This window comes from Falco peregrinus, chromosome 8, assembly GCF_023634155.1.
Source record: "Falco peregrinus isolate bFalPer1 chromosome 8, bFalPer1.pri, whole genome shotgun sequence".
NCBI classification, from domain to species: Eukaryota; Metazoa; Chordata; class Aves; order Falconiformes; family Falconidae; genus Falco; species Falco peregrinus.
This window is the reverse complement of record NC_073728.1, coordinates 30,881,247-30,908,519: the sequence shown is the minus strand read 5'-3', so window position 1 is coordinate 30,908,519 and position 27,273 is coordinate 30,881,247. Positions and strand designations below refer to the sequence as shown.

Sequence of the window (27,273 nt, the reverse complement as noted above, 5' to 3'; positions counted from 1 at the left end):
ACACATGCAGAGGATCAAGACTGGTTGATCTGAGATGTAGTTCCCCAGCTCATCAGCTACCTGCTACAGCCATGCTCTGTGTCTGCTCTTTCCAAAATTACCTGCCGCTGGTCACTGCTGGAGGCAGGTGTCTAGCCTGGCGGTACTGGGCTGGCTCACGAAGGCATGTCCAGCAATTGACTGAGCACTGGTGGGGTTGGGCTGGGAGAGGACCTTTGTCAGGTGTAAACCAGAGGAGGTCGGTCTGGAGCTGGCCCTGGGAAGTTATAATTGATGTTGGACCCTTTGCTGGGGCTGAGCTTCAGGTCACAGCCTTGGACTTTTCTGCTCCCCACCCCTGCCCTGAGAAATGGTAATAAATTCAGTTGTAGCCATATCGCAGCCATTTTCTGTGGTTAGCGCTGACGTTATATGCATGCAGAGTAGGAATTTGGAGGAGCGGAGGTGCCAGGCTGTGTAAAGGGGGCTCACATGTGGCTTTGTACTTCCCAGGTCTCACAGGCGGCTGGATAGGTTTTCCTGGCTCAGGTTTGCCTCTGAGAACAGCTGCACGTGTGTGAGCCAGGGAGCTCGGAGGCAGGTATGGAGCAGGGCTGGGGGCTGTGCTCAGCTCATGTCTGTTCCTCACCAGGCGAATAGTACTTGCTGTGTGTGTATGCCAAGACCAAGGTGGGTGGTGGGCAAGATTAGCTCTGCGTGACTGAAAGGCATGGGAATGCTTGGTTCATGGTGTGGACACAGGACAGGGGAACCCACCTGGGTCCTGAACATCAGCTAACTCAAGCCTAAGCATTAGCTCTGCTTGGTTATAACCCCCATGAGCTCTTTCTCCAACTGTAAGAGGGGAGCGGAGTGGCTCCTGGTGTTAGAAACAAGTGCAGGATCTTCAATAGATCAAAAGTGATCTATCAATCAGCGCACCCTGCAGGTTCATAGGTGCTGTGGGTGATCTGTGTTAGGAGAGGACTTCATTGCAAATAGGAATTTCTTCTTCCTGAGGAGTCATCCAAGTGAGCTTTGTGGCCAGCCAGAGCATTGACTCACTGAAAGCTTGGCAGATGACGGAGATGACGGGTGATGCCATCTCCTTCACAGCTGATGCCGCCAAGCAGCTGCAGCTGGGACACATGATGGGGTTATCACACTGGTGTCTCCAGGAGCACATTGCAGTAACCAGTATACTCAGCCTTCCTTTGCTGCAAGGTGAATGCTAATCCTCTCAACCTCCATTCCCTTTGCTGCATTGTCAAAAGGACCGTTGGAACAGTATTGTGGTGCATTGGTGAAACAGAAATGGTTACCCTTTCCCAAAGCAAGGAATCAAGAGGAAACACAGGTCACCTTGAAAGTGTGCTGCCTGAAATCACTGCTGGAATGCCTGCCCTTAGAGGTAAGGCTGGAAGTATCATGTCATCACAGCCTTTCTGAAGGAGGAACACACGGAGAAAACCATGCTGTGACGCAAGAAGGAGAAGCTGCTCAAACTTAAAGAGCAGCCAGAAAAATTCATCAAAGATGCTGCTGCCAAGTGCACAGATGCGTGAAGCAGTAGGGCTTCTTAGGTGAAACCTTTCATTGGGAAAGCAAAGTTCCCAAACAGCTTAAAAAACTCACAGAAAGGGAGCCAAGAATGCTTAAGACCTTAAGTGATTCCATCAAATTTTGCAATTAACTTTTCCACTGCCTTGAGACTATTTAGAAGTCAATCTGACCAAAATGGAAGTTCACATGAAGTTATGGTGATTCCCACACTCACTGATGGAACTGTGTGTGCTGTATCAGGATATTCCCATGATGATCAGTGGATAATGTGGATAGATTCTTCTCTGGCACATCTGGCTGGCACGTGTATACCTTTGGGCTGCTCCGATCAGCCAGCCCTTACCATGGCCAAGACCAGTTCTTTTTCTGAGGGCGGTGGTAATGGTGGTGATGCTTCAGAAGTGATACCTGTTAAGCAGCAGCTACAGATGGGTTGTATAAACTTGTGTTGAATACCTTGGGTTGGGGAAGCAGGAAAAAAGAGCACAGAAAGAATGAGAACAGTTGTGAAAGGTGGACAGTAGACGATACCATGTGACAAGGCGAGCAGCTCATTGCACAGCAGGAGTTTGATGCCATTGCCTGTGCTCTCAGCAACCCCCTAGACCCTGGACTGCACTGGATCTTCAGGGGGTCCAAGAGAGACTTTGTTCCCAATGTCAAGCTGTCTCTGAGGTGACACAATCCATGCTTATGATTGAGCTGAGAACACAAGGACTATAAATACAGTGAGCAGACTATAGAGGTTATGGTTTTCTCTATGTTACCTAGTTTTGAAACCAAGATGGCAGTTGTTCCTTTTGTTAGCAATCCTGATTTGTGCCATGGAACAGACAATGAAAGCAGTGATAATACTGTGAACTCAAGGAAAGTTATACTTGGCTGTTTACCCTAGGAAGGAAAAGAAACCCAAGAAATTGTACTGGTTTAGATAACTTTAGGTAACTACTGTGGCTGTACCTCTCCTGCTGTGATTAACAGACACTATATAAGCCCTATTCCTGTTTCAGCTACTAGAACAGACAAAAAAACCCCAAGAAATGTAACTGCAGTCTCACCTATCATCCTACTGTGTCAGCTAGTTCCTGCAGCACAGCTCTGCCTAAGTGAATAGCTAAGAAAGTAAATACAGCCAAGGCACCTTTCTTTTTCTTGTTAACCTTTACCTTGAAAAAATAGATGTATCTGGCATTTTTTCCCTTGAGATGGCTGGTGTTCTGCTAAGCAGCTGAAGTGATGTGCATGACACGGCAGTAGACAGTTCATGCTGTGTCCGTAAGGTTTGCAGTATCAGGTAGCAAAAAACTCACAGCAGTATCATAGATTGCTAAAATCCTTTGTAGAGCTTTTTGAAATGTGCCATTTGCATCCCTCTAGCTCATTAGATCTCTGAAATAAAAGAGGGACTGTACTCCAGAATAAACAAACCTCTGTTCAGTGATGCATGGTGCAATTTGCAAAACCCAATGCGGAGAAATAGAGTAAGACCTGAAGGTTATTTTAATCTCTTATTTCAAGGTGGAGTAAGGTGACTCTGCTTACTCCCCACCCCTGGAAACAGGAGTTTGGTGTGATGGCCATGACTCAGAAGTTAATTTACTTGTGACTGAGGTATTGTAAATGTGGAAAGTGGAAAATGTACCAGACGCACTTGATCTCTCTGATCAAAGCAGGAGAGGCCAGACTATGGCAGGTTGCTCTCCACCATCTCATGGAACGAGTTTCCCTGTTTGACAAGTCTGTTGAGCAAATCTTGCTGCGAAGCAGCAGTGGCAAACCTACTCAGCCCTGCTAGATTTGGTGGCCTCTTTTCCTGAGGCCTTGTGAGGCTCTGTGGTCCCTTGTGCAGTTGTTCCTGGAGTCCTTGGACATAACTGCTTTTCTCCACAATTCTTTTCACCAGCACTGAACAACCTATCGTGTGCCTGCCTGCTTCATCCTCCTGACACTTTGTCTGGTGCTTTGCTGGGAAGGTCAGCCAGGCAGAACAATTCTTATGTGTATGGGAAGGGATAATTTATCCTTCAAGCTTTAATCCTTGAGAAATAAGTTCTTTGGGGGGATTTTGCAGGAAAATGAAGGTTAGTGGCAAGTGTCCAAGCAGGCACTTATCAGAGTAGTGGAGAAGTTGATTAAACCAGAATCATATGGTAGAAAATAAGCTGAGCACACGATGCCTTTAGTCTTATGCTCACTTAAGATGTAAGGCTCGTAACCACCAGGAGCTTTTCAGTCCCTGAGCTAGGGAACAGGCAAATGTTGTACAAAGTGATCAAAGAGCAGCGATGTGCCATTCTCACAGCAGCAGTCAACACTAAGCTTTCTTTTGCTATTTGGTCTGGAATAAGTCATCATTGGCCTGGAGGATTGCTGGACTAGAATAAAGCCCTAGCTTCAGGGAAGTGTGGACTGGACGACCTGGAAGTACCCAGGTGGGCAAAGAGAGTGCAGCATCAACCCACAGTGCTCACATACACTGGGGAGCAACAAAAAACTGGCAAGTCACTGCTTGGTTTAACTGGAAGAGAGCACAGGGTGCATTAGGACTGCTCTGTACCTTTAGGAGAGGGTGAGTTAGGGCCCAGGTTTGGGTCACTGTGTGAGAGATGAGCATTTACTTCCCTCCATTGCCTCACACTTCTGTGGCATTTGCTAGTTCCCGTACCTGGGATCACCTGCTGTAGATAGTGGTGGGAGGACAAACTCTTTCATGTTGCTGCAGTTCCCAGTGTTTCTTTGATGATGACCATGTTAAGACTGCAGTTAAATGTTCTGCATGTACAGTGAGCCTGCAAGGATGTGCCATAAGCATATTAACTCATTGGGGTTTTTTGTCTCCATCTTCTGCTTTCCTCCGGTAGAGTGCTTAGAACATGCTTGTGGTCATGTTACTTTACAGCTGAGTGTGTAGACGCATGCTTTATATTATAGCATATTCACAGACCTGGTAAACGTAGGCATCTGAGCTGAAACTGTGATGCTGTTGCTGTGTGCCATGAGGAACAGAGCGCAAGAACAGGGGAAGGAGGGGGAAAGGCTCAGTGTTTCCTTGTTACAGACCAGGTCAGAATTATCTGGTGTTTTAGAGACCTCTGCTTTCTTCCTGCTCCAAGCATCCCTGGGCAGCAGGGGAAGCAGGCTGTTGCCTCAGCACAGGTGGTCCCCCCCCCCCTTCACAGGTCAAGACTTGGGCATCAGTTGGCCTGAGTGCTCAGTGAAATTAAGTTTAGCTACGTGCCATGCTGTGCACAGCCCTCAGGGTGGTGACATGGAGGGAATAGGCAAGATAGAAGAGTTCAGTAGGAAAGAGATGGTCCTTTCAAGGATGGAGTGACAGGGAGGAAAGGTGCTTCTGTCCGAGCTGGCTGTTATGAGATCTCCAGAGCTGCAGGCGTGAGGCAAAACTGAGGTCACCAGTTTCTGTGGCTCCCTCTCGCTCCGGCCAGGCAGCTTGCACACCCGCCTGTCAGCTACAGCCGTGTGCACCTTTGCTCTGAGCTCTCCTGAAAGTATCAAAGTGACTTCCCATGTCTGAATTGTTTCCTTAGAGCAAAAAGCCAATTTTTAGAGAAAGAAAACTCAGCTTTGATGAGTGACAAAGATTAAAATATATTATTTGGCAACAAAATTCCCCTCTTCCTCCACTTAATCTGGTAATTTTTGGTGTCTGCCTATGTGTCAGCAAACTCTGCGCAGCCTCCTCTGGAAAGACTTGTCTTCTGCCGTCTCTTACACCCAGCTCTGGCTGTTCTCTGTCTTCTCTGTGCCCTTCACTCTGCAAACCTGCCTCTGGCTTCCCCTCTGTGTCCCCCACTCTCTGCCTGCCCCACTCTGCCAGCTCCCCCAGCTGCTCCTTCCCTGAAAGCAGCTTTTGCCATCGCACACACATCTTCTGGAAAATCCTGCCCTGGCAAAGCAGCAGCAGGTTCCTGCAGCCTGGCAGTGCTCATGGGCACTGGCACCTTCCACACCCGCTGGGGAAATGGGCCTCTGCTCTCCTGCCGGGCACAGGGGTCCCCTTTCCTGCCTGCGGGTTTGAGGCATTCCCCCGTGTAATGGAGGGATGCAACCCCTGCTGCGCGTCTGTGCCACGCGCCTGAGCAGGCAGGAGCAGAGTGGCCATGGCCACCCACACCTGGTGTCACTGCGGCTGTCCTGCAGCCCAACGAGGGGTCAGCGCTACAGGCCCCAGCGGTGAGCTTCTGTCTGAAGAGAGACCGTAAGGACACAAGTCAGTGGTATTTTCAGTGCTGCCCTGTCCGCTGGCAGATCCCACTCCGTTGTTTCTGTGCCTCTGCTTCCTTGCTCTTCTCATGGCTGCTTCTGTCCCCCTGCCTGTGCACTCTCTTCTCCAGCTGCCTCGCTGTCACACGCATACACGCAGAGCTTGCCAAGCCAACGTGTAGCCCAGGAACCTGCCTCACGTGGGTCTTGGTTTCTCTTCAGGCCTTACCATATGCAGCTCCCTGCCTTGGGCAAGGGCTGCTTTATTCTCAGCTCTCACTACAACAAGGGCTGTTGTCTCTTCCTACTTGGTCTGAAAGCAGAGTGCAGAAAAGTACATGGTGGCTTTTAGTCCTGTGGCTGTGACCTGATCACAGACCAACCTGACAGTCCGTGGCATCTTTCATTAACAGCACTTTCTCACAGGAGCCCTTTGGTGCTACCAGGAGCCCTATTCCCTGCTCAGTAACTGGCTCTCACATCATCTCATTCTCTCTTTCTTGACAGATCATGTTATAACCTATGATCACAGAAAGTCCTGATCCTCACGTTTCTCTGCTGTCACCTGTGGGCTCCTCCAGAGCCGTGAAGAAGGGGGAACTCCAGCCCCACCATGAGAAGACTGGGTGAGAAGTGCCTGCGACATCTTGGGGAACATCCACGCTTTGAGAGCTAGTTTTAATTTTTATTTTTAGCAATTATGAAGAAGAGAAATAATGTTCTCCATTCAGCAGTGATCCACAGGAGCAGTTCTGCCTTCCCTCTCTGGGATTAGATTAGAGATACAGTTCAATGTGGGGAAAGTATACAGATTTGAACCACTCTAAGGAAGGGGTGAATCAAGCTACCAGTGAGTTACCAAGATTGGCTTCCAGGCAGTACACTGCCTCAGACTTCTCCTTAGACGGAAGATGTCTGTTGGTGCCTCACACGCTCAGATGCCCGAGGTGTCTTAGCCTTCAGGGAGTAACAGGCTTCTTCGTTCACCTGGTCGAGGTGGCTGTGCTGCCTGAATAGTTGGCAGCATGTGGAGAACCCAGCTGCACTACAAAGCAAACAGTCTGGGCTGTAACTTACATGGTCCTGTCTTGCTCTACCAAGACCTCTTGCTGGATGTTCAGCCTGCTTGGTTCTTGCCTGGCTTATTATTAGAGACTGATGCTCCACCATGCCAGCTCTGTGTTGCCCTTTTGAATCCCAGGCTAAGCCCATATCCCCTGCCCAATCTTATTCTCCTTTACATATGGCACTCACTCATTCCCTTTGCCTCTGGTTGCTAAGGGAGGGAGTGGACAGGACTGTAGCAGACACTGATGTCTTGTGTGACTGCTGGCAAATCCATGAGGCCTAAATCCTTAAGAGAAATTTGGAGTCGCTCCATTCAATGTAAGGAGGCTCCTTCCACTTCCGAGGATGACTTAGACACTTAATCTTCATCCTGCTGGCCCAAACTGAAGTTTTGGGATTTAGTTCTCTGCATTGCTCTGAACATGTGATTTAGTCACTTAGATTCCCTGTGCCTTAGTGCTGAACACAGATCATAGGAACAGCCTTGGAAACCACAGCTGCTCTTTTTGGGCCTCCGCTGAGCTTCATGGGGGGTGATCATTCGGGCCTGTGGCTAAGGGGTCAGGAGGGTGCACTGTGGAAGTCTGTGAGGTACCTTTGTCTCTGCGCTGGAAAGGCCTTGGGAATGCTTGGCTACCAGTCACTAAAGCGTATGTATCTTCCCTGTGAAGTTAAATCAGAGCATCAAGGGGCTGCAGTGTGACTACCAGGGACAAAACCACCACCAGCCACCCTTCTTCTTCCTCCTTGCTACTTGAGCCTTCCGGGAGACCACAGTGTCATGTCATCCTTTCCCACCCCCAGCCTCCTCCTTAACCCGCAAACTCTTGTCTGCACCCCATTTGAGGGAAAGAACCTCGGTGTCTCTTGTAAACCTCCCATATCCTTAGTGCTGCTGTGTGAGTAAGCTGGGCCTGCAGCAAGTGCTTCCGAGCGTTCATCCCTAGAGCTGAGCAGTGTTACTGTGAGGAACTGTGAGGGAGTTGCTGAGGGTAGATAGGATAAACTTCTCCAAATTCAGGTGTGTGGTGCAAGGCCACTGTTGGCTTGGCTAGAGATGGAAAAGACTCCCTGCCCCAAGCCCCACGGCTCATCTCCTAGTTATGCTGCTGTTTCTACCCAAGCTGTTGGTGTTTGGCTTCTGCATTCCCTGGAAGCAGACCTGCTGTTGCACCCTGCAAGTCATCACCAGGCTGCTTCAGTAACTCATCTTTCCTTCCATTCACAGGTCTTCTACGCATGGCGACTCAACCCATGTGAGAGCTCTCTTAAGTGAGTACCCAGCAGCATACTTTGCTGTCTGTGGTTTGTGGACATTGACTGGCACCTAAGCGACACCCCAGCTCCCTCCTCTCCCCCTAGACGCCAATGTCTTAGAGCCTCCATGCGCATTTGCTATGACATACATCAGTGTTGATGAGAGACAGGAACACTGCCGGGTGATCTTGAGCTGCCAAAATAATCAGCTCTATGCACAACATGCCTTAAAGGATTTTTCGGTTAGCAGCATGCATCCACTAAAGAACCTAGACACTCACATTTTTTCTGGGGACTTCCACACTCTAGCCTACTGCCACACAGGCAAGGCACCTTTGGCCAGTCCTGTGGAAAATCGGATGTATCGGAGCGTGGAGAACCTTCACTGGGCAACAGTTGCTGAGTCTGGGCTGTATTCTCACTGCCGGAGCCTGGATAACGAAATCATCTTCCGCTATAGAGATACCAGTCAGTGGACGGAAGGCTGTGTGGATGCGGCCCCAGTACAGAGCACATCAGACTCTCTGAGAAACCTTTCCCTCCTTGCTAAACAGACATCTCCATCGGCACAGAATGTGGTCCTCCCTCCCTTTGCCAAAGTGCCTCAGTGGCTCTTCCCTTCTGCAGAGGAAAGAACCCTACATGGGGATGCCAAAAAAGAGCTGAAGGAGAAGCTGAGGCTGCACAGCAGTAAGGTGGCAGAGCCCAGTAAGCCAGTGCGTCCACAGGTGGCCCTGCCTGACCTGATGGCCCAGGAGTTTTTTGAATGCCAGATGTGCCGGCAGTGCAAGAATGGTTGTGCTGTCAACTCCTGCACGGTTTTGGTGGAACACACTGCTCTCAGGCACAGCCTCACAGGGAGGCAGAGGCTGTGTTTTGCACACAGGATCATCAGTCCAGGAGACATCAAGCAGGAGGCTCAGAGGAGGCTTCAGCTCCGAAGGCAGAATAGCTCCCCCAGTTTGCCCCTTCAGCATGTTGGGGAGAGCCATGAGATGGCCAAATCCAGAACAGCAGAAACCCTAGAACAATATAGCGGGGAAGCAGATGTCAAAGCCACATTGGGACAGAGCAAGAAAGGCCGCTGCAAAGGGAGGCTCTACATACCCACCTTTGAGGAATTCAAGCAAATGAGAAATAAGGAGGAAAATTCATCTGCCAGTAGCAGTGTGACTAAGGGTCTGCCTGCAAACCAGACTCTGGAGGAGGAGAACAATAAGAACGTCTGTCCAGAAGCTCTGGGGACCAAAGCTGTGAGTGAAGCCACTGTCACAGCAGAGGATGACGATGATGTGTTCCATGAAAACCACACCTCTGCTGGCTTTTCCCATTATCCAGCCACATGGGATGGTTTCAGGATGAGCAGCCCTGAGGTGAAGGACAGAACCTTCCAAATCTCCAGCCCAGATAGATCACCGGTCCCCATTTGCTCTAGCCCTATTCCACGGTCACCTTTACAGGCAGGAGCAATACACAGAGCTGGGCAGGAGATCTTCAGTGATGAGCAGCAGAAAGGAGATACAAGACAATTGAATGATGTCCTCCACCTTGCAGGGCAGTCGCTGGCTTCTGAAGCCCAGTCCTCTTGCTGTTCATCGCTGCTGTTAGAAGCCACAGACTTATCCAGCTATGGAGCTAAGCTACAAAAAATGAAGGATGAATTCATAGGTTCAGCCTTGGAACTTATTAAGAAAAGGTAACATGCTCTGTGGGGTCACCTGAAAGCAGTTCCCTTGTTAACAGTCTGGTCTCTCTCCTGATATGTACATTTAACTTCTGTAGCATAAATACGCTGTTGGCAGAGCCTTTCATCTTAGGGTCTCTGATAGCCACGTGGACGTGTCTTGAAACTGTTAAGCTTAAACTCCATCTTTATGTGGGATTAAACATCAAAAAGCATTTTCTTCTAGATTTTGCCTTTTTGTACACCTTAATCCTGTTAGGACAGCAGCCATTAGTAGTACTGACACCTAATTTTCCACACATTTTATTTCCATAATAAATGATTGAATATTTTTTTTAATATCTGTCAAAAGTAGAGGACAGCTGAGAGATACAAAGTACTAATGATTCCTTCGAAAAAAGATGCAGAGTCTGTCCCAGCACTGCAGGAGTGACATGTGGCAACAAGTGCTTTTGGGTGCTGCCTGTATGTAGTGAGCTGGCAAACAGAGAAGAGGAAGGTGGCTGCTACCAGTCTTTAACCACCCTCTGGAGACCAGCACAGGCAGCAAGTGAAAGTACTTGCAAATACTGTCCTTTGCCAAATCAGCGTAAGCATTAAGAGAAAATACTTGAGTAAAGCTTACCACCTTTTTCTCCAGTCAGTGTTTTCCCCTTCTCTGGGTAAGATGGTCACAAGAACTGCCTTTTCTATCCTGGTTTTGGACACAGCAGTCCTGTTACCTCCCTCCTGCCAAAGAAATGGATTCCCTTTCTATGCAGGCAGGTGGCCCAACAGGAATCAGCAAAGTTCTGGAAGCTAGGAATTTGGGGCAGTTATCACTGTCTTATCACTAGATAAGGCTGGTGGGAAGAGGACGCGTAAATGTTGGTGGAATGGTTTGTTTCCATATGCTTGGCTTTCAGGCCTGGCTTTGCCAAGAATTCTATTTGACTTAATTCCTGGCTGTTTGTGACATCCACAGATGTGGTGTGTGAGATGCCACACCTTATACACTGGTTTGGTATTTTTGAAATGCTAGCACTCTGAGACTGAACTCAGGTTTTAGAGGAGATGATGGTGACTTCTGCACAGGAATGAAGAGTTGTCTGGAAGAACTTGTGTGGAGCTGAAGCTCCCCGTGTAGACGGAGCCAGAGTGACAAGCAGAAATACTTCTGCAACTGTGTAATCCAAAGGGAAGTAGGTGGTGTCAGGAGCCCTAAATGCATCCTTCAGCTGTCCAGTCCAGCCTTTGTGCTTTTGTTCTAGAATATGAAAACCCAATCAAGACACAGATGAGAAAGTTACGGTATGGAACCATTTTCATTGAGCAGGCTGTTTTTATCATCGATGTGAAATGAAATACACAGAGTAGCATAAGCCATGAGTAAGAGCATAGAACAGCTGTCTGCATGCAGATCAGAGGTTTGACTAGTTTCTGGAGCCTAAGGTGCATGCATAGCAAAGTCTAGAGGACATGGGTACTGCATACGATCTTTCTTCCCACTGTTCACCCAGCCTCCAAACACTTTCTGCCTAGGGCCTTTATGGTTTCAGTGTGGTTTCTGTGCTTTTAATATCTGCAGTGGTTCTTGTTTCTGTGAATGTGTTCAGTCTCCCTGGTTGGGTTTGTTAAAATATACGAGGTGATTTTATCAACACCAAAATGATAATTGATCCAACAATAAGAATGACAGTGGTTCCAGTATTGGAGAGGTTTGTTTCATGTGAAGGAACCACTTTGGCCTGTTTATTTTCCATAGTAATAAAAATTAATGTTAAAGATTGTAATTTCTTCAGGATAGCGGGAGGAAAACAGATCTGTTGGCAGTGCCAAAGTACTGGTTAGTGGGAAATTCCGGTTTCCTTTGTCTGGAAATGTCTCAGTTTTCCATCATTTTCACCTGAGACTGTAATGTGCCTGAATATTCATTTATAACTCAAGATGATTGTCATTGCAGAAGTGGGAGACTTTTTGTGTGGATGTTTTGGGTCCTAAGTTATGGTTGCTGACATCCAGGCACAATTTTTCTAAAAGGCTGAAATGAAATGAGCTGAAGGCTGGGGATTTGCCCCCACTTTCACAGACAGTGAGCTCAACAAGCCTTTGATAGAGATGTTGTGATGGAGCATCACAGAATAAGATAGCTGAAATTGTCTTCTCCTAGTGGTTCTGTGTGTTAGAGTTTTACAAAGCAGTTTTCTCTGGTACGTTAATTGTCTCCCTAGTAATTCATAGTTACTATGACTCAGTCAAATGGTTTAATATTTAATCAGTGAAGATTTGATTTTCAGCTTCTTAATTGTGGTGGCTTTAGCCTTCGCATAGGTCACTGGATACCTTTAACTTAGGTTGTAGTCCTGGCTGTGAAGGGGTGTTGAGATCTGGGTGGAAATCCTGGAGGCATTTCAATATATAGTCCACTTTCTGAAATTGTTTAATCAGAGAATTGCTCAGGATAAGGACATGCAAGGACCTGGTGTTCCTGTCTATGAAATTGGGGATGAGGTGACAACAGAAATCTGCACAAGGAAGCAAAGGACATGGCTAAGAAAGAAGGCTTCCTGCAATGAGTGATGATTTGTATTTGGGATGACACCAGGGTGGTGGGTACAATAACAGCTTCCCATAGCAGAGGATACCAAGTCTAGAAGGCAGGTGACAACAGGGAAGGAAGGAAAAATGGACAAAAATGTTTCCATTAGTCAGCAAAAGTCAGGAACATGTGGAAAGGGCTGAGAACTGCTGGCCTGGACGGTGATACAACCATGAAGAGGCCCATAGAGACCGTGAAAGCAGGTGCTTTTGCAGTTGTGTGCCACACACCCAGTGCCTCTGCTTCCATGAGACACGATGGCCCAGAGGTTTAAAAGAACACTCAGAACCTGTCCTCCTTGTGCTGGCCCAAGCGCATCATCTCTCTTGGCGAGAACAGTGAAAACTGACACTAACTCCCTGCGTTAACCTATCCCAGTAAATGATTTGATCCCACAGAAGGAAAGATGCCAGGGTCCCCCCTCCTGCAGCAATGTGTGAGGGCAGGGGCCTGCTGGAGCAGGTGTTGATGTGGACCTGTTGGCAGCTCACATCTCTGCCAGGGGGAGAGGACTGGAGGAACGGACAATATCCTGTTTTCTTGGCAGTGTCCCTTCTTCCTTCCGAGCCAGGGGCAAAGGATAAAGGAGCAGCCCTAAGAGGTGGTTCTACAAAACTGCTTGTATCCTCCCTGTTTTGCCTACATCCCTCTGGTCACACCGGTGGTGCAGTGCAAAGGGACTACTTCGTGGAGCAGCACTTGCCCCAACACTGCATGGCCAGTTCATCATGTGGCAGGGATCTAATCACAACTAGAAGCAGAGCAGTGAAACCAGGGATGAAGAAATCTCCTTTCAGACAGTGTGGGCTCTGCATCATTGCCTTTCTTACTGCTACCTGACCAGCCATGAGGTGGGTTGAATTTCTCAGCCTCCAGTCACACTTCCTTATTTCAGCTGTCTAGGTAGTAGTAGCTCTTATTCCCACTGTAGGTCACATCTGGAGATTTTTAAAAAATATCCCTGTTGGGTTATGGAAACCACAATAAGCAGTGGCATCTGTTCTGCAGACCCTATCACCAGAGAGCTGCTGTGAGCTTCACTTAGAGGAGCAGTAATACTGTGGAGTACTTTTGATGTTTAAGGGGATGATCTTGAAGCACTGTGAAAAAGCCAAGTGAAAGCTCTGTTGCTCTCTGCGAGTATGGTCTGTATGGTAGGGGTTGGTGTAATATTCCAGTTCTGAGCTCTGATGCTGACCTTGGACGCATCCAGTTGCCCTTCTGTGCCTCACCATGGTCCCTTTTTTCTGCATGTTTCAACCAGAAGCTGTTTGAGCAGGAACAGCTTTTCAAAATGGTGGTTTTCCAGCGGGGGCAGATCCTCTTCAAGAACTTTCTTGCTCCTTAACCTCAGCTTTCCCTCCCACAGGTGTGCCCAGGTGAACTGTTCACAATTTACCTAACTCGGTGAAATGGTCTGGCTGGGAATACAAGATATTTTTTTTTTTAAACCCAAATTGTTTTAAGACTGATTTTATATCATGGCCACACAGACAGTTTACAGTGGACCAGCTGAAGGAGTGGTACCCTAAGTGTGGCTGGCAACGGGAGGGAAGAAAGAGACAGGAACCTGCTAAGCTGGACCAGGTCAGGACAGTACCATGGTGGGACCGCAGCCTTGCTGTGTGCTTGTGCCGCTCTTGCTGTGACCCTGTAAGGGGTAATGCAGTCCATACTACAGACTGCTTTGTGACAGCACTGAGTTTGGTATCCCCTTTCTAGAGGCTAGGGAGAAGAAGCCTGGAGGGGTGAAGTAATACTTCCAAATCCACGTGGCAAGTAGTTAGCGCAGCAAAAAGTAGAAGCCTGTAGTAGTACTACAGTGTAAAAGTAGCAGCACTGTGCCATTGCTGCACAGCTGCAGCTAAACTCATTTCTAAGTTGGTAAATCCTCTGGTACTCTTAGCTGGGACCTGGAAACATAAATGGAGGAAAATGAGAAAGCATCAGCTGGAAAGTTGCAAACCAACTTCTCTGGCCTGACAACAGAGCCAGTTTGTGTTCTGCGGGGTTTGTTCCTTCTTTGGCAATTTCAGTATTGGCTGGTGGTTTATTATCAGAGCCAAATACCATTCACTGTAAGGAAGATGCCCATCTGTCTCATGTGTTTGCTTGTAGCTGACAGTGTTGGAATTGCACATCAGCAGTATGACCTACCAGCAGAAGTTCACAAGTGAAGCTTTTAAGAAGTCATAGGAGACTTTTGTTAAGCATAAAATATATGCGAACCTGAAAATATATTCCAGACACCGGCTTCCTGTATGTACAGGCATCCATATGCAGTCCTCACAACCTTTCTTTTTAAAAGGACTCCATGCTCATAAAAATTAAGTAAACCCAAAATGAAAAAATTAATATTCTTCCAAGGAGGCTTCGTTATGCATGGAAATAAGGTGTCTTAGAGAGTCTGTTAAAGAAAGGTATCACAAGTACTATCACAAACCACAGCCTGTCAGCTACTCTGTCAAGTCAGTGGGTTTGCACCAGGCTCTGTCTGTCTGGAGCGATGATGTTGTCTACAGAGAGGTGAACATGGGGTTGGGACAGACTGCCTTTATTAGCCAGGCCAAGCCCTTGTTAGCACCACACAGCTATGAGTAAGAGCATCCCAGAATTGCCAAGTGAGAACAACGGGCTGCCAATCTTTTCAGGATGCTTAAGTGCACCAAAAGGGCTGATCCTGAGTTCACTGAAAGCAGAAGGAATCTTTCCAGTGGTTTCAGCTGGCTTGGGATCATATGAGATGAAAAACAGAGGGAAAGCTCCTCTAATCCTCTAATCTCTTCAAAGTATTATGGTTTTTAGCAGGTGATTTTCTTCCAGATGAGCAATATGGTTTCTGTGTTGACAACATCTCTTTAAATAGCAGCAAATATGGGTATGGCCTACTTAGAAAGAGGTTTTTCTGGTCCATATGGGAGAACCTCATCTTTTATGGACACGAAAATACCCTGTGAACACTCAAGACTTGATATCCCAGATGCTGGCATGAGTGCAATTACCCAATTTGGACTGCTATGGTTGAGCTGTGTTTAGAGTCCCTGAAACACACGAACAACCATCCATGCTGACCAGGCTAGATTCCCGTCTGCACTTTCACTGGACTGTTGTGACTGATTGTTTGAACCTGGGCTTGCTGCTCAGTCTTAGCTGTGTCAGGAACAGCAGGTAAACTGCATATGTGATGTTCATCAGAGTCTGCTTCTTTCCTTGCAGCTGCAATGCTGAGACTGCTGCCAAATCCCCCTCCAAGGGACAGTGTGATCTGAGGGAAGCTGATCCCCCACCTCCGGAGGACAACCAGCAGCCCACAGCAATGTCCGTGGCAACAGAGACCTGGGAGGACAAGCCAAGCAGTGAGACATCCAGCGACACTCCACCTGCAGGGAATGTAAGGGAGAGGAATTCCCCTCTCAACTCGAGCATGTATTTAGGATTTTTTTCTCAGAAACTCTAAAGGGTCCCTTCATTGTAGGAACTGGGCAGGCTGGGAGCCTGGGATCTGAAATCACACCAACTCCTATAAGCAATTAAAACCTAGAAGCATTTCTAGTGCCTTTTTTGTTGCAGTTAATGAAACAGGAGTCAGTTTTGTGCCCCTGCCTATCTGCCGCTGCATCTCTTGCAGGGAGTTCAGCAATAACCCCTTCATGCCTTTCAGTGTGTCACCAGCCCCTCATTGCTGCGCTGCCTGGGAGATCAGGCAGATTCCCTCCTAAGTCCCCTCTTGGTCAAACCGCTAATGTAGGTAAGGCATAGAGGCTGGAGTTCCTGACCCTACAGCACTGAAATGTTCACGGAACAAACTAGCTGAGATCCCTGGAGAACAGGCTCAGCACCCCCCTGCAGGCTGGTTGCCAGGGCTGCTGTGCTGTTCTTCGTGGTTATATGACTTCTTCATGGACATTTGACAGCCACCATGGAGCCACTGTACTCAGAGTTACACAACAGCAAAGGGAGAGGGGCCTTGCTGTTGGGACTAAGCAAGACAGAGGGACTTGGGGGGACAGATTTTGTAACGATCACGGAGCCCGTAGCAGAGCTGCATTTATGATCCCACTTCTGATGAGTTTCCTTTTCTTTCATTTGGCAACTAAAGTCCAAGTGGCTGCAAACCAGGTGCTGCTTTGACCACTGCCTTGCTCCAAACCCTCTTGCCTTTCTTGCAGACGCCCAGTCCCAGCTGCCGCCGATCCAGCTCTGACATCGTCCATGAGAGCACGGATGGTGCCAAGGCCCAGCGGGAGTGCCGGCTGCGGCCGCACTTCAGTGACCCTATGCCGACAGACTCCGTGAAGAGGAAGCAGCTGGAGCTGAAGATTGCGGCTGCAGCACGGCAGCATGCACAGAAGCGCCGGCAGGAGCGAGACTATGGTACCTACATTCTGCACACTCAGAGGGGGGTGATGGGCCAGATGCTGAGCCTGGCTAAGCTGGTGTAATATGAAATAACTCTACTGACCTGGGGGAGGGAAGCATTCTGGGTTTAACCCAGGCATGCAAGAAATCAGGGTCTACTCTGCTGCGTCTCTGTCCTTGCCTGACAAACAGCAGGGGAAGAGTGCACCCAGATAAGCTCACAGGTGTGAGTGGTGCAGGGATGACAGGTCCTGGGCTTCACCTGGGAGCCATTTACTTCTGACTCTCACCAGTCTTGGCAGCAGAACAGGAGCGGGAACAGCTAACAGCGCTGCTTTCACCAGATCTAGCCTGTTCCCCAGGGTTCCTACCACTCGTGACTGTGCCAGCTTGAGCTCCTCAGGTGAGCTCTGTGCAGCTGGCAGTTCCTGTGGTGATTTGTGTCTCTTCTCAGGTCCAGTGGTAGCAAAAGCCAATCTTGGCCATGGTGGCAGCTTTGATGAGACCCGCCGCACCCCATGTGGCTCCCTCCGCTCCAGACATCATTGGAGCAATGTCAGCAGCCTGAGCACGGACAGTGGGATTGTTGGTGTCAACGATGTCCGGGACGACCTGGATCCCAGCGAGGGCACCCGGACCAAGTCAGCGGATGTGGAGAGAGCAGATAGTGGCATTGGTCAGATGCCAGCCAGAAAGTGGAGGAACAGGGCATCTGAAACACTGAGCTCCCTGCAGGCCTGGGAAGCCCACCGTCCCTGCACTGACTGTGGAGAAAGGGACCTCCCGGTGGAGACAGATGTGCAAAACTGCAATCAAAGGCGGGCTGACCTCTGTGAGAAGTGCCGCAAGCGCAGGACAGAGCGCAAGGAGTCTGTGCTGGAGTTTGTCAACACAGAGGCCAGCTACGGAGAGGACCTGCGCATCATCAAAGAGGAGTTCTACATTCCCATGCAGGCAGCTGGGCTGCTGAGCCAGGAGCAGCTCCTGGGCATCTTCAGCAACATCCAGGAGCTCATCGACCTCAATGAGAACTTCCTGGAGATACTGCAGGAAGAGATTGATCAGGCCTTTGACCAGGTATGATGCTGTATGCTCTAAAAGGGTCAGACTGGACAGACAGGATAGGTTTTGTATTAGTGAGGCAGCACAGGTGGAGCAGAGGATCAGGAGGTGGGACTCCTGGGTTCTGGTCATTTGCCTAGTCCCTTGCTCCCTCAGCTATTGTAAAGCAGTGATTTCAGTAGGCCTGTGCCAGTTCACAGCTGCTGGCCTCACTTTCTGCTGTGGTGATGCCACTGATGTTAGCAGGCCATCAGCCGTCTAGCTCATTTATCCCATTAACAGGACCTAACTGTCCCATTACCAGAGTTAGCTTTAAGCCTAAAAAGTTAAGCTTTAAGTTAGCTTGGACACTGATAAGAGTGCGACCGTGGGGGCACAGAGCTCAGCTTGGTCTGGCTCACAGGCCACGCTCTTGCAACCCTGAGCTGACTCGCTTCAGGCTGGCTCGGGTGTGTTTGCCTTGGGTTGCAGTTCATTGCAGCTTGCCTCTATGCTGGCTGCGGGGCCAGGCAGCACAGGCTGCTCCCTGCTCTGGTGACAGCTGGTCCTTACAGCTCTGTGGACCAGTTGCTTCTACTGATGCACCCTGCCTTGAAGCAGGAACTTTTTTTGCACCACCAGCGCGGTGGTCAGAGGGCAGAGAAATAGAAATAAGACTTCAAAGCAGCAGTCACTGCAAAGGACATATAAACAGCTTCACATCCTCCTTTATTCAACAAACCAAAACCCACTTGCTGTATCGGTTTCACCAGGATGTTTTGTTCTTTAGGAAACACATCCCTCCTCTCCCTCTCCGAAACCCTGCATGTCACACTGAGTGGCACATCTCAAAATCTGGCAACTTTGACAACCACTCTGATGCACCTGGCACAGGGAAGACAGATGTGCACTGTAATGTAATGTCTTCTGTGAATAATTTATTAAAACAATGGCTTCTACAAACAGCCATGGGTTTTTCTGCCTCCTCCTCCACGTCGCCTTTGCATTCAGAGCTCAGTACTGCACCAAAAAGCTGCCAGCAGCCAGATAACTGCTCTTGCTGCCGAAGTGAGTAGTGATTGCAGAGTGTGTCAGCATACACCTTGACAAAGCTGAGAGCATTATGTGGCACCAGATTCTTACTGTTCCCTTATTATACATCCAGAAATCAGGGAACAATTTACCAGGAAATTTATTTTTCATTTAGGCATCAAAGTAGCCAGTAAGAGCACAACTGAAGGAGACTGCTTCCCAGCCAGGACAGTTGCTGGGAATAACTGCAGAAGTTGTTAAGTGCCATGTCTGTTACCTGAGTTATGTGCCTCCCCTGCGCATTTGCTTCTAAACACTCTCTGTTAATTTATGTGCTGCTGCATTAGCCTTATGGCAGACCTGTGGCAAGACGGGCACCAGCACACCCTCCTGACTAGCAGGCTCACTCTGGCCGCTGGCCTTTGAGCCCCTGCTCTGTTGAGCTGGCTGAGCCCACAGCAGCAGAGAAGGTGGCTTTTTATGTGCAGAAGACAAGCATTTAGGTCAGCTTTCTTTCCCCTCGCCACACACTGCTTTCCCCCAGACCTATAGGCGCTGCCTGGCACTCTTCCACCAGGAAGAGTGAGCTCTGTTACACCTTTGTTCTGGTGTCCACCAGGTCGTGCAGTAGGTTCATGCTGACAGGACTGAATGCAGGCTCCGTGCTCGTGCCTCTCCTGAGCTAACCCCGCAGGGGCTGTATTGCATGTTTGCAGGGTGATGATGACCTGATGACCGTGTGCATCGGCGAAATATTTCTAGAGTTTGTCAACATGCTGCCAGCCTTTCAGACCTACTGTCTTCAGCAGTCCTCCTCCGTGAATATGCTCAACGCGCTGGAGAAGGAGAAAGAGTTGCTCAGGTGAGAAAAGGGCTGGGTGTATTCTTCCAGGCTTTGGGGACAAGAGGGCACCAGGCTGAAGGGAAACCTTTGTCAGCTCAACTAGACCAAGGTTTTCATGCTAATGTTCTTCATTGATGAGCTGCGCTCTCTTGGAGTGAGGAGAGTAACTTATTCTCCAAAGGATATTCAGTCCTTGATATCTCCACTGAGGCGGCCAGTGGGTCCCCAGCTGTGCGTTGTGGTTTGCGGTAGCAGTTTGCCCGCTGACCACTGCGCTGAACTGTCAGCAAATAACGCTCAGCTGAGAACAGCTCTCATCCCCATGCCAGAGCACGATTTGGATTTCCACTGAGGAGAGCCATTGTGTGAAGCATGTGTGACTTGAATTTTTTTCCCATTCCTAGCCTTGGCCTGTTGGACAATGTCAGGCAAGTCACTTCTCTTTCCACTGGGACAGCTTAAAATGATGACAGTACCAAATTCTTGTTTAGAGTGCTTTGTCATCTAATGATGAAAGGAGCTACAAATTAATGTAATCTGATAGAAGCTGATGGATCTGCCTCAGGCCTATATCAGTGTAGACCAGAGAAAGATGACACCCTTCTTGTTTTACGAGTTAATAGAAGACTGCTAGGATGTTACGTGCTAGTGTCACAGGCACCTCGTCGCTGTTCTGCAGCTGAGCACAGCTGCAGAAATGTTAGCTTTTGAGGAGACAGAATTCGCAAGGCTGTTAAAACCAGAGGGGGGGCTGCAGTGCCCAGCAGCTGACAGCACAACGCTGTTCATTTGCATTTAGGATTGCAGCATCTGCTGGCAGAACAGCCACCATTTCGTTCTCTCTTCTTAAATCCCTGCAGAATATTCCTCAACGTCTCCCAGAATGACAACACAGCACTGCGGCGGATGAACTTGAGGTCCTTCCTGATGGCCCCTTTGCAAAGAGTCACCAAGTACCCACTGCTGCTCAGCAGGATCATCAAGGCCACCACCGAGTACCACCCAGACCATGGCAGCCTGCGGGAGGCCAAGAGCCGCATTGAATCCCACCTGGAGCACATCAACATGAAAACGAAGCAGGAGGGGAACACGTGGACCCTCCGATCCTTTCGGCAGGACAGCAAGAAGAAGAGGGAGGTCATCAACATCGAGATGAGAGAAACTGCCCTCAAAACTGTCGGTTGGCTGCGGGAGGAAACGCGATTTGTGATGGAGGGCTCTCTGCAGCTGGCCCAGCCCCCTGATGGCCAGTGGGTGAAAAAAGGCAGCAAGACTCTGAAGTTCCAGAACATGCAGGTCCTCCTCCTGGTGAACATGAAGCGGGTGTCTGAGTCCAGCCTGGAGTCAGCCGAGCCAGGGCCTGTGAAGGACGCTGTGCTGGTACTCATCAGAGACAAAAATAACGGGAAGTTCCATTTGCTCAGGGAGCCCTTGAGGCTGAGTAATTGCATTGTCTCCACCGATCCCGACTGCGATGACACTTTTGAACTCATTGAGATCAGGCGGGAGGCGTTTGTGTTCCGGGACAGCGACCGGGCACGGACTCACCACTGGTTCAGGCAGATCAGGCGGTACTCGAGGGAGCTGGGCTCCTGGAAGAAGCGGCGGAACGCACTGCCCAACATCATGATCAGCACGCCTCACACCAGGCCCTGAGTCCTGCACAGCCACGCGCAGAGAGGCTTGGCTTGACCAGTGCCACATGCAAGGACCATCGAGAGCCTTGGTGGCTTGAACTTGCTCTCCATGGACAACACAGGGAGGAGCCTGGCCCACGAAGACTCTTAACAGCACTGGCAGCAAGAGTCACAGCCTAATTCTGGTCTCCAGCCTCAGCACTCACAACCTGGTTGTGGCTGATGTACATACAGAGATGGACTTCCCTCAAGGAGCAGATCTCTGGAGGAAAATACTGATTTTAATTTGTTAATATTGCACTGCAGGAGAATGATGTATGATGCTTGTCATTGCATGGATCGTGTTGAAAGCCAGTCTTGACAACATGAGAGAGGTTTCCACCACTGACTATATTTCGTCAGCATTAGGTAAAGCCAGGGTCAAAATTAGGTGCAGTATTATGCAACAGAGGATGAAAGTTGGAGAAAACTTTTTCCACTGCTGCTCCTGAGGACTGTATTTCATTATCCACCTCTGTATTTTCAGTCAAAATATGTGTTTAAAAAGAATGGCCTTTCATCTTTAATCCAAATCAAGTAGGTATCAATTTGCTCAGATTCAGCTGCATGCACACAGCAAAAAAAAAAAAAAAAAAAAAAAAAAAGGCAAACAAGAATAAAAGGAGTTCTTGTTCTCTGACACATACACCCCAAATACGTGTAGAACCTGTGGAAGAGCAGTATACTCCCACTGAAAGTCTGTTATTTAACTGACTTAGGGACTGGAACATAACGCTGCATCTGAAATATCTCGGAAGTGTATGTAAATATAGCTCTGCTACCACTAATAGTGAACTTAAAAGTTTGCGATTATTTAAATGATGTAATCTAGTGTATTTCAAAATTTAATTGAAAGAAACAATTTACATTGTATTGTAGAGTAACATAAAAGGTTTTAATAATTATGTTTCAATGATTTTAGGTGGGTATTTTTTAAAATATTTGTATTCTGGAGTAGGTATTTAATGTAGTGTGGGTGGCATTCAGGTGAACAGTGTGCCTATATCTATTCTTTGGATCCCCTGAACAGAATTCAGAGGTTACTCCCAGTGGGACTGGGAGAACGGTACAAGCCTGCTGCCCTAATTCTCACTAGACAACAACAGACTGGCACAAAATCTTATGCTCTGGCCACAGTCCTGCCTGGGCAGGTCAGGCCCTGGCACACCAGATGCAAGAGCCACAACTGAGGCCATGGAGTGCTCCCCCAGAAGGTGCAGCCTCTCTCAGTTCCTCAGCGTGGAAATGACTCGAAGCTGAACAATGGTGAAAAGGCAAACAGGGTTTAACCTTTTCAGCCTGACATTACCACTGCCCACTGCCTTGCGATTACAAGATCAGCAAAATGTCACGCTGTGACTTACACAGCAAAGGGCAGATCACAGCCCTAGAGGCTAAATTAAAGGAGCCTGAATTTTAGTCGGTGGATCTTGGAGGACAGCCTGTAAATGTTCTTTCAGCCCCCCAGGGTAAAGACAATCAGTATTATTCACTACCAACAAAGTATTTCTGTTACAGACATTTATTTTACGGGAGGATTCACACAAGCATATTTGTATTTCTCCAGAGATCAACCAGCACCACTGAGCACACAAAGGAAGGTGGACAGAAGCTACCCTTACGTAGGTAGCCCTAGTCTTTTAAAGTCACCACTGACCCAATGCCTGAGCAAAATGTCTCCAAACTATACCCAGTGCTTTGTCCTCTTGCCACAGCTGCTGGGGCTCGCTACACTGCTCTGGGCACTGAGGCAGATACCAGCAGCAAAACGCGTGCGTACTGGCTGCATTTTCTGTTCATCTGCACCATCCAGTGTTTTAGTGCTTCATTTTGTCCTTGAGGAAACAGGAGGTTTTGCATCATCTGGAAGGTTTACAAACGGGTACTCCAGACACGAGGGTGGCAGCACACAGCTGAGTGCTGTAGCAAGCGATAGCTGGCAAAGCGCTTGTCAGGGCAACACTGTGACTCCCTCGAGTGAGCTGGAATTCCCTCCAGCTATTTCTAAGCTTTAGACAATACATTGTTTGTTCCCCCAGAATACGCGCTAAACAGCCAGTGAACAGCACGAGACGTTGCCTTCAGTTTGTTGGGTTTTTTTTTTTTTCAAATAGGTGCATGCCTAAGCAGAGCAGCTGCTGGAGGAAGGTTTCTCTTGCACTGTCGTGACAGATCTGCATCTATGAGCCTTCAAGCCCCAGTCACCTAACATGCAAAAAGCAACAGCTCGTAGCACCTTTGTTTTCTCCCCAAGATCAAAATGGCGCAGCTACCTTCTCTTCATTATCTCCGGTGGCCGTTTTGATAAGGGAAGGCATAAGTACAGTAAGTGTGATAGCTTAATTTATCCAAACAGCAAGTGGCTTTCACAGCTACAGAAAGCTGCTTGCTTTCTGGAAAGTTTTCAATTACTTTCCAGCACAGTGATTTTTTTCCACACCAACTGACGCTTAAAACCAGCCGTGGATTGTTTGTACAGCCGTATCTTTAAATCAAGATACTTTCAGTCACCCTGGCTGTTCAAAAAGGTTAGAAAACAATAAGCGTATGTAAAAGGTCTGATATTAACATCAATCTTGCATTTGGGTGATTGTTCAATTTGTCAGATTCAGGGGGGTTTTAGGTATCACAGGAAACACCCGACTGCCAGGCTCCTGGTAATTATGGCCTGTTTCCTCTGAACCAGGCAAACTCTCCCCCAAAGAAGGTCCATAAATAATCGCCGGGTGTGGGTTACAAGCAGGACGGGCACCGAGCGCTGAAGCCCTGTCCTAAAGACCCTGTGGCCGGGGAACAGAACAAGCTCCTTGATCCAGGACAGCCTGCTATGGGAAGCGACAGCCTGACTGTTGAACCCGTCAGACTGGACGGTCGTTGTGCTTCCAGTGTTATTTATCTTTTATGTATCCGGTGTGTACTCAGCTGCTGGCCTGCCTTTAAATTACAGGTGTTGAAAGGGAACACGAGCGCAGAACAATCTCGGTGGCCCTGCGAGAGCTTGTGCTGTGGGGTGAGCCTGCACTGGAAGGGCGAGGAGCATCAGCACGCTGACGAGGCAGTAGGTTTCCATAATCCCCAGGCACCTTTCTGAACAGGATGATCCCTTTCCTGGGAAATTCCAGGCCTTGCAGTACACATCTTACTTGGCAGCTTTGGAGATTAGTTGTGCTGTATTTTTCCATATCTGATTAAACAGACCTGACAAAGTGCTGTTATAATCCAGAGTACTTGGGAACAGGGTTGTCTGCAAGCCAAGAAAGCAATAATTTCTTCCAAGTGGCCGTCCTAGGGCTCTGTAATATTTTTATGCCTCTCATTGCCATGACTGACAATACTAAGATTACTTTTCAGGACTCCTGCCTGCTGAACCTAGCTGGCTAGTACAAGCAGACCTCTCTGGAAGTACCAAAAGAAAGTGGGTTACTCCCCAGATTTATCAGAACTCATAAATTACCTTTCACAAGAATTTAGGATGAGTCTTACTGGTTATTTACCAGGAAAACAACAACAACAAAAGGCAGCTTTTATCATATGGAGTCCACAGAGTTTTGAGCTCGGAAGGCAGACACGCAAGAAAACGAAACACTGGATTACGAGTCCCCTGTGAGATCAGGTCCCAAGTAAAGAAGGACTAGCTACTTTTAACAGTCAGCAGGCTGGGAAGGAAAGCCTGAAAAAAAAAAAATAGAGACGTGAAGAACAAATACTTTAGAGGGCAGGGATTTCTGCTTCAGTGAAGAGATCTCTTTTATGGTGTTCTTGTACATTCTCGGTTGTATTTAGCAATAGTGAGGATGGGAAAGGGGCATTCAGTATGAGTCTCTGCTGCATGATGAAGAACACATCTGAAAGAGAGCATCAGCTTTGGACTGGCAGGAAGAAGCCATTGTAGCTGTCATTGGACACCAGGAGATTGACCTGAGCACCTCCCAAATCCTGGAAAAAAGCTCCGAGATCATACCAGATCTCCCACATTGGGAAACTTGAGTCATTGAGTGCATGTGAATTTATTATGGACCTGAAGTCCCAGGAAGGCAGATTTCCAGTAGGAGATTCTGGTGAATCTTGCACTCTCTGGCTCATCCCTGACAGGCTCAAAGGGAAGATAATTCAAATCTAGCACCATGTCAAAGTGCTCATGGATGAGGCAGCTGTAGTAACTCTCATTTTGTGATGTCAGCCCTGTTTCCTTTTAAATGTATGCTGGGGAACCAGGTGAGATTCAGCTAAAATTAGGCTTGACATTCTCTGTCTTGAAATAGGAAAAACCTGGAACCAAAAGCAATGGAGGAAACTGTCCTCCTGCCAGAGATCAGACAAATATTCAGAGACCTCACTGTTGCTGTTGAGTGACCTGTCACTACGGTGGGGTATGACTGAGAAAAAGTCTTACTGATCAGGCAGACAAAGGAAGTTACTGCCTTACTTCTCACAGAAACTGCTGCAGAACATCACTATGACTGGAGACAGGTACAAGCAATAAAAAAAAGTAATCAAGGTTTTGACAATAACACTGCACAGTGCAAAAACTCTGGGCAAGCCCTAAGGGCACTCATTAGAAAAGCAGACATCTCCCTCAGAAAGCTCAAGGTGGTCCCCAAGGGAAACCTTTCTACAACATAGATGGAAAAGTTGAGCCATAGGAACATAGAGGGTCCTCCCCAACAGAGAGCAAAGAACCCTAACAAGGGATTGGAACGCAGGCAGAGCATCCTTCAGCACTGGTCTCTGCCCAGGCTTGACTGGGAGCAGTTGCACAGCTGGAAAAGGTTGAAGATCCATTAGCAGGGATGAACATTAATGGTAATTTGCAACTCTCCAGCTCAAATCCTGCCCCAGCATGATCTCCACCAGTGCAGGCTTTGCATCCCTGAGAAACAATCTCTGCTGTAGGTGAGAAGACCTGAACTGCAAACAGCCCTCCCAGGGACAGTGCCCTGCATAGAGGCAGGCAAAGGAGCACTTTGTTTCCGTGGCAGTGGAGCCCCAGCTGGTTTTGAACCTTTTCCTCCTAGTGCAGGAGCTTCCCTTGCAGTGCCAGAGTCACATCCTTGGGAGGACCCACATCAGACATCTCTCTGGGTGTTGTGGGAAGGGCCGACAGATGAAAGTGGGGAGCCTGGAGGTCACAAGAAAGTCACAGAGCAGAACCCATGACTGATGCCTGGGGTAACTAAAGCATGTGAAAAGCACATGGCCTTTACAGCCCTGGACTGTTTCACAGGGGCTGAAATCTCAGGCTTTTTCTTCCCTTCAGGCTTTCTGCAGCGCCTGTTGGAGTCTCTAGCAGACTGTGGTGGTCATCAGGTTTCATAGAAGCCTGCGAGAGCTGCACAGGGCTCCAGTGCAGACTCACAGGCAGCCGACAGCTCTCCCGAGCGGGATGGGAGCCGTCGGGCTTCCCGTGGAGCAGGCAGCACCCTTGCAGGGCTCAGGCTCTTACATTTTCCCCGACAGAAGCAGGTTAGGCATTTGTACACCCGTAACATGAACATGCAGATGATCAGGCATTCAGACAAGGAGTGTATTCACCCTTCCTTCAAGAAAGGGCTGGTTTCAGGACAGCCATTCTCCCCTTGAGCAGGGCAGTCCTCCAGCGGCGGCTCACTAGTGCAAGCCAGGAGGGCTGCAGTTTGATGTGACAATAAACGGGCAGAGAAACCTGCAAGGAGATTCATGCCTGACCCACAACACGTGTACAGGAGATACATACTGTAAAGGACTATTCCTTTCAAAATCAAACAGTGGTTTAATGACACTCAATGAATTCAGCCCCTACAGACACTTCAGTACAGTTGCACAACAGCATCCAGCAACAGTCGGTACTTTAATGAGGGAAGATGGACTGCTGATGGGTAACGGGTCAGTATCCACGCACAGACCCCAGGAGTCAGCTGTATTCCCTTCCTGCTCTCCTTAATTGCCTTTGTGTGTAATGACCTTACTGGCTAAAAAATGTGAGTGAGGC

The 27,273-nt window shown here is 48.5% G+C and overlaps 1 protein-coding gene across 4 annotated transcripts in view; it reads left to right on the top strand.

The window, feature by feature from the left end:
• LOC101921303 (uncharacterized) overlaps window positions 1-22,219 on the top strand; it is a 46,679-nt gene extending 24,460 nt beyond the window's left edge. The window contains exons 2-8 of one of the 4 annotated variants that reach the window (XM_055813030.1): window positions 6,274-6,392; window positions 8,063-9,787; window positions 15,570-15,744; window positions 16,523-16,727; window positions 17,167-17,789; window positions 19,502-19,647; window positions 20,490-22,219. In XM_055813030.1, coding sequence (XP_055669005.1) covers window positions 8,232-9,787; window positions 15,570-15,744; window positions 16,523-16,727; window positions 17,167-17,789; window positions 19,502-19,647; window positions 20,490-21,285 — 3,501 coding nt within the window. In that variant the 5' untranslated portion in view covers window positions 6,274-6,392; window positions 8,063-8,231 and the 3' untranslated portion in view covers window positions 21,286-22,219. Of the gene's footprint in view, window positions 1-6,273; window positions 6,393-8,062; window positions 9,788-12,962; window positions 13,205-15,569; window positions 15,745-16,522; window positions 16,728-17,166; window positions 17,790-19,501; window positions 19,648-20,489 lie in introns of those variants that run through there. The other 3 variants (XM_055813031.1, XM_055813033.1, XM_055813032.1) reach the window with 3 other exon arrangements.
• The last annotated feature ends 5,054 nt before the right edge of the window (window positions 22,220-27,273 follow it).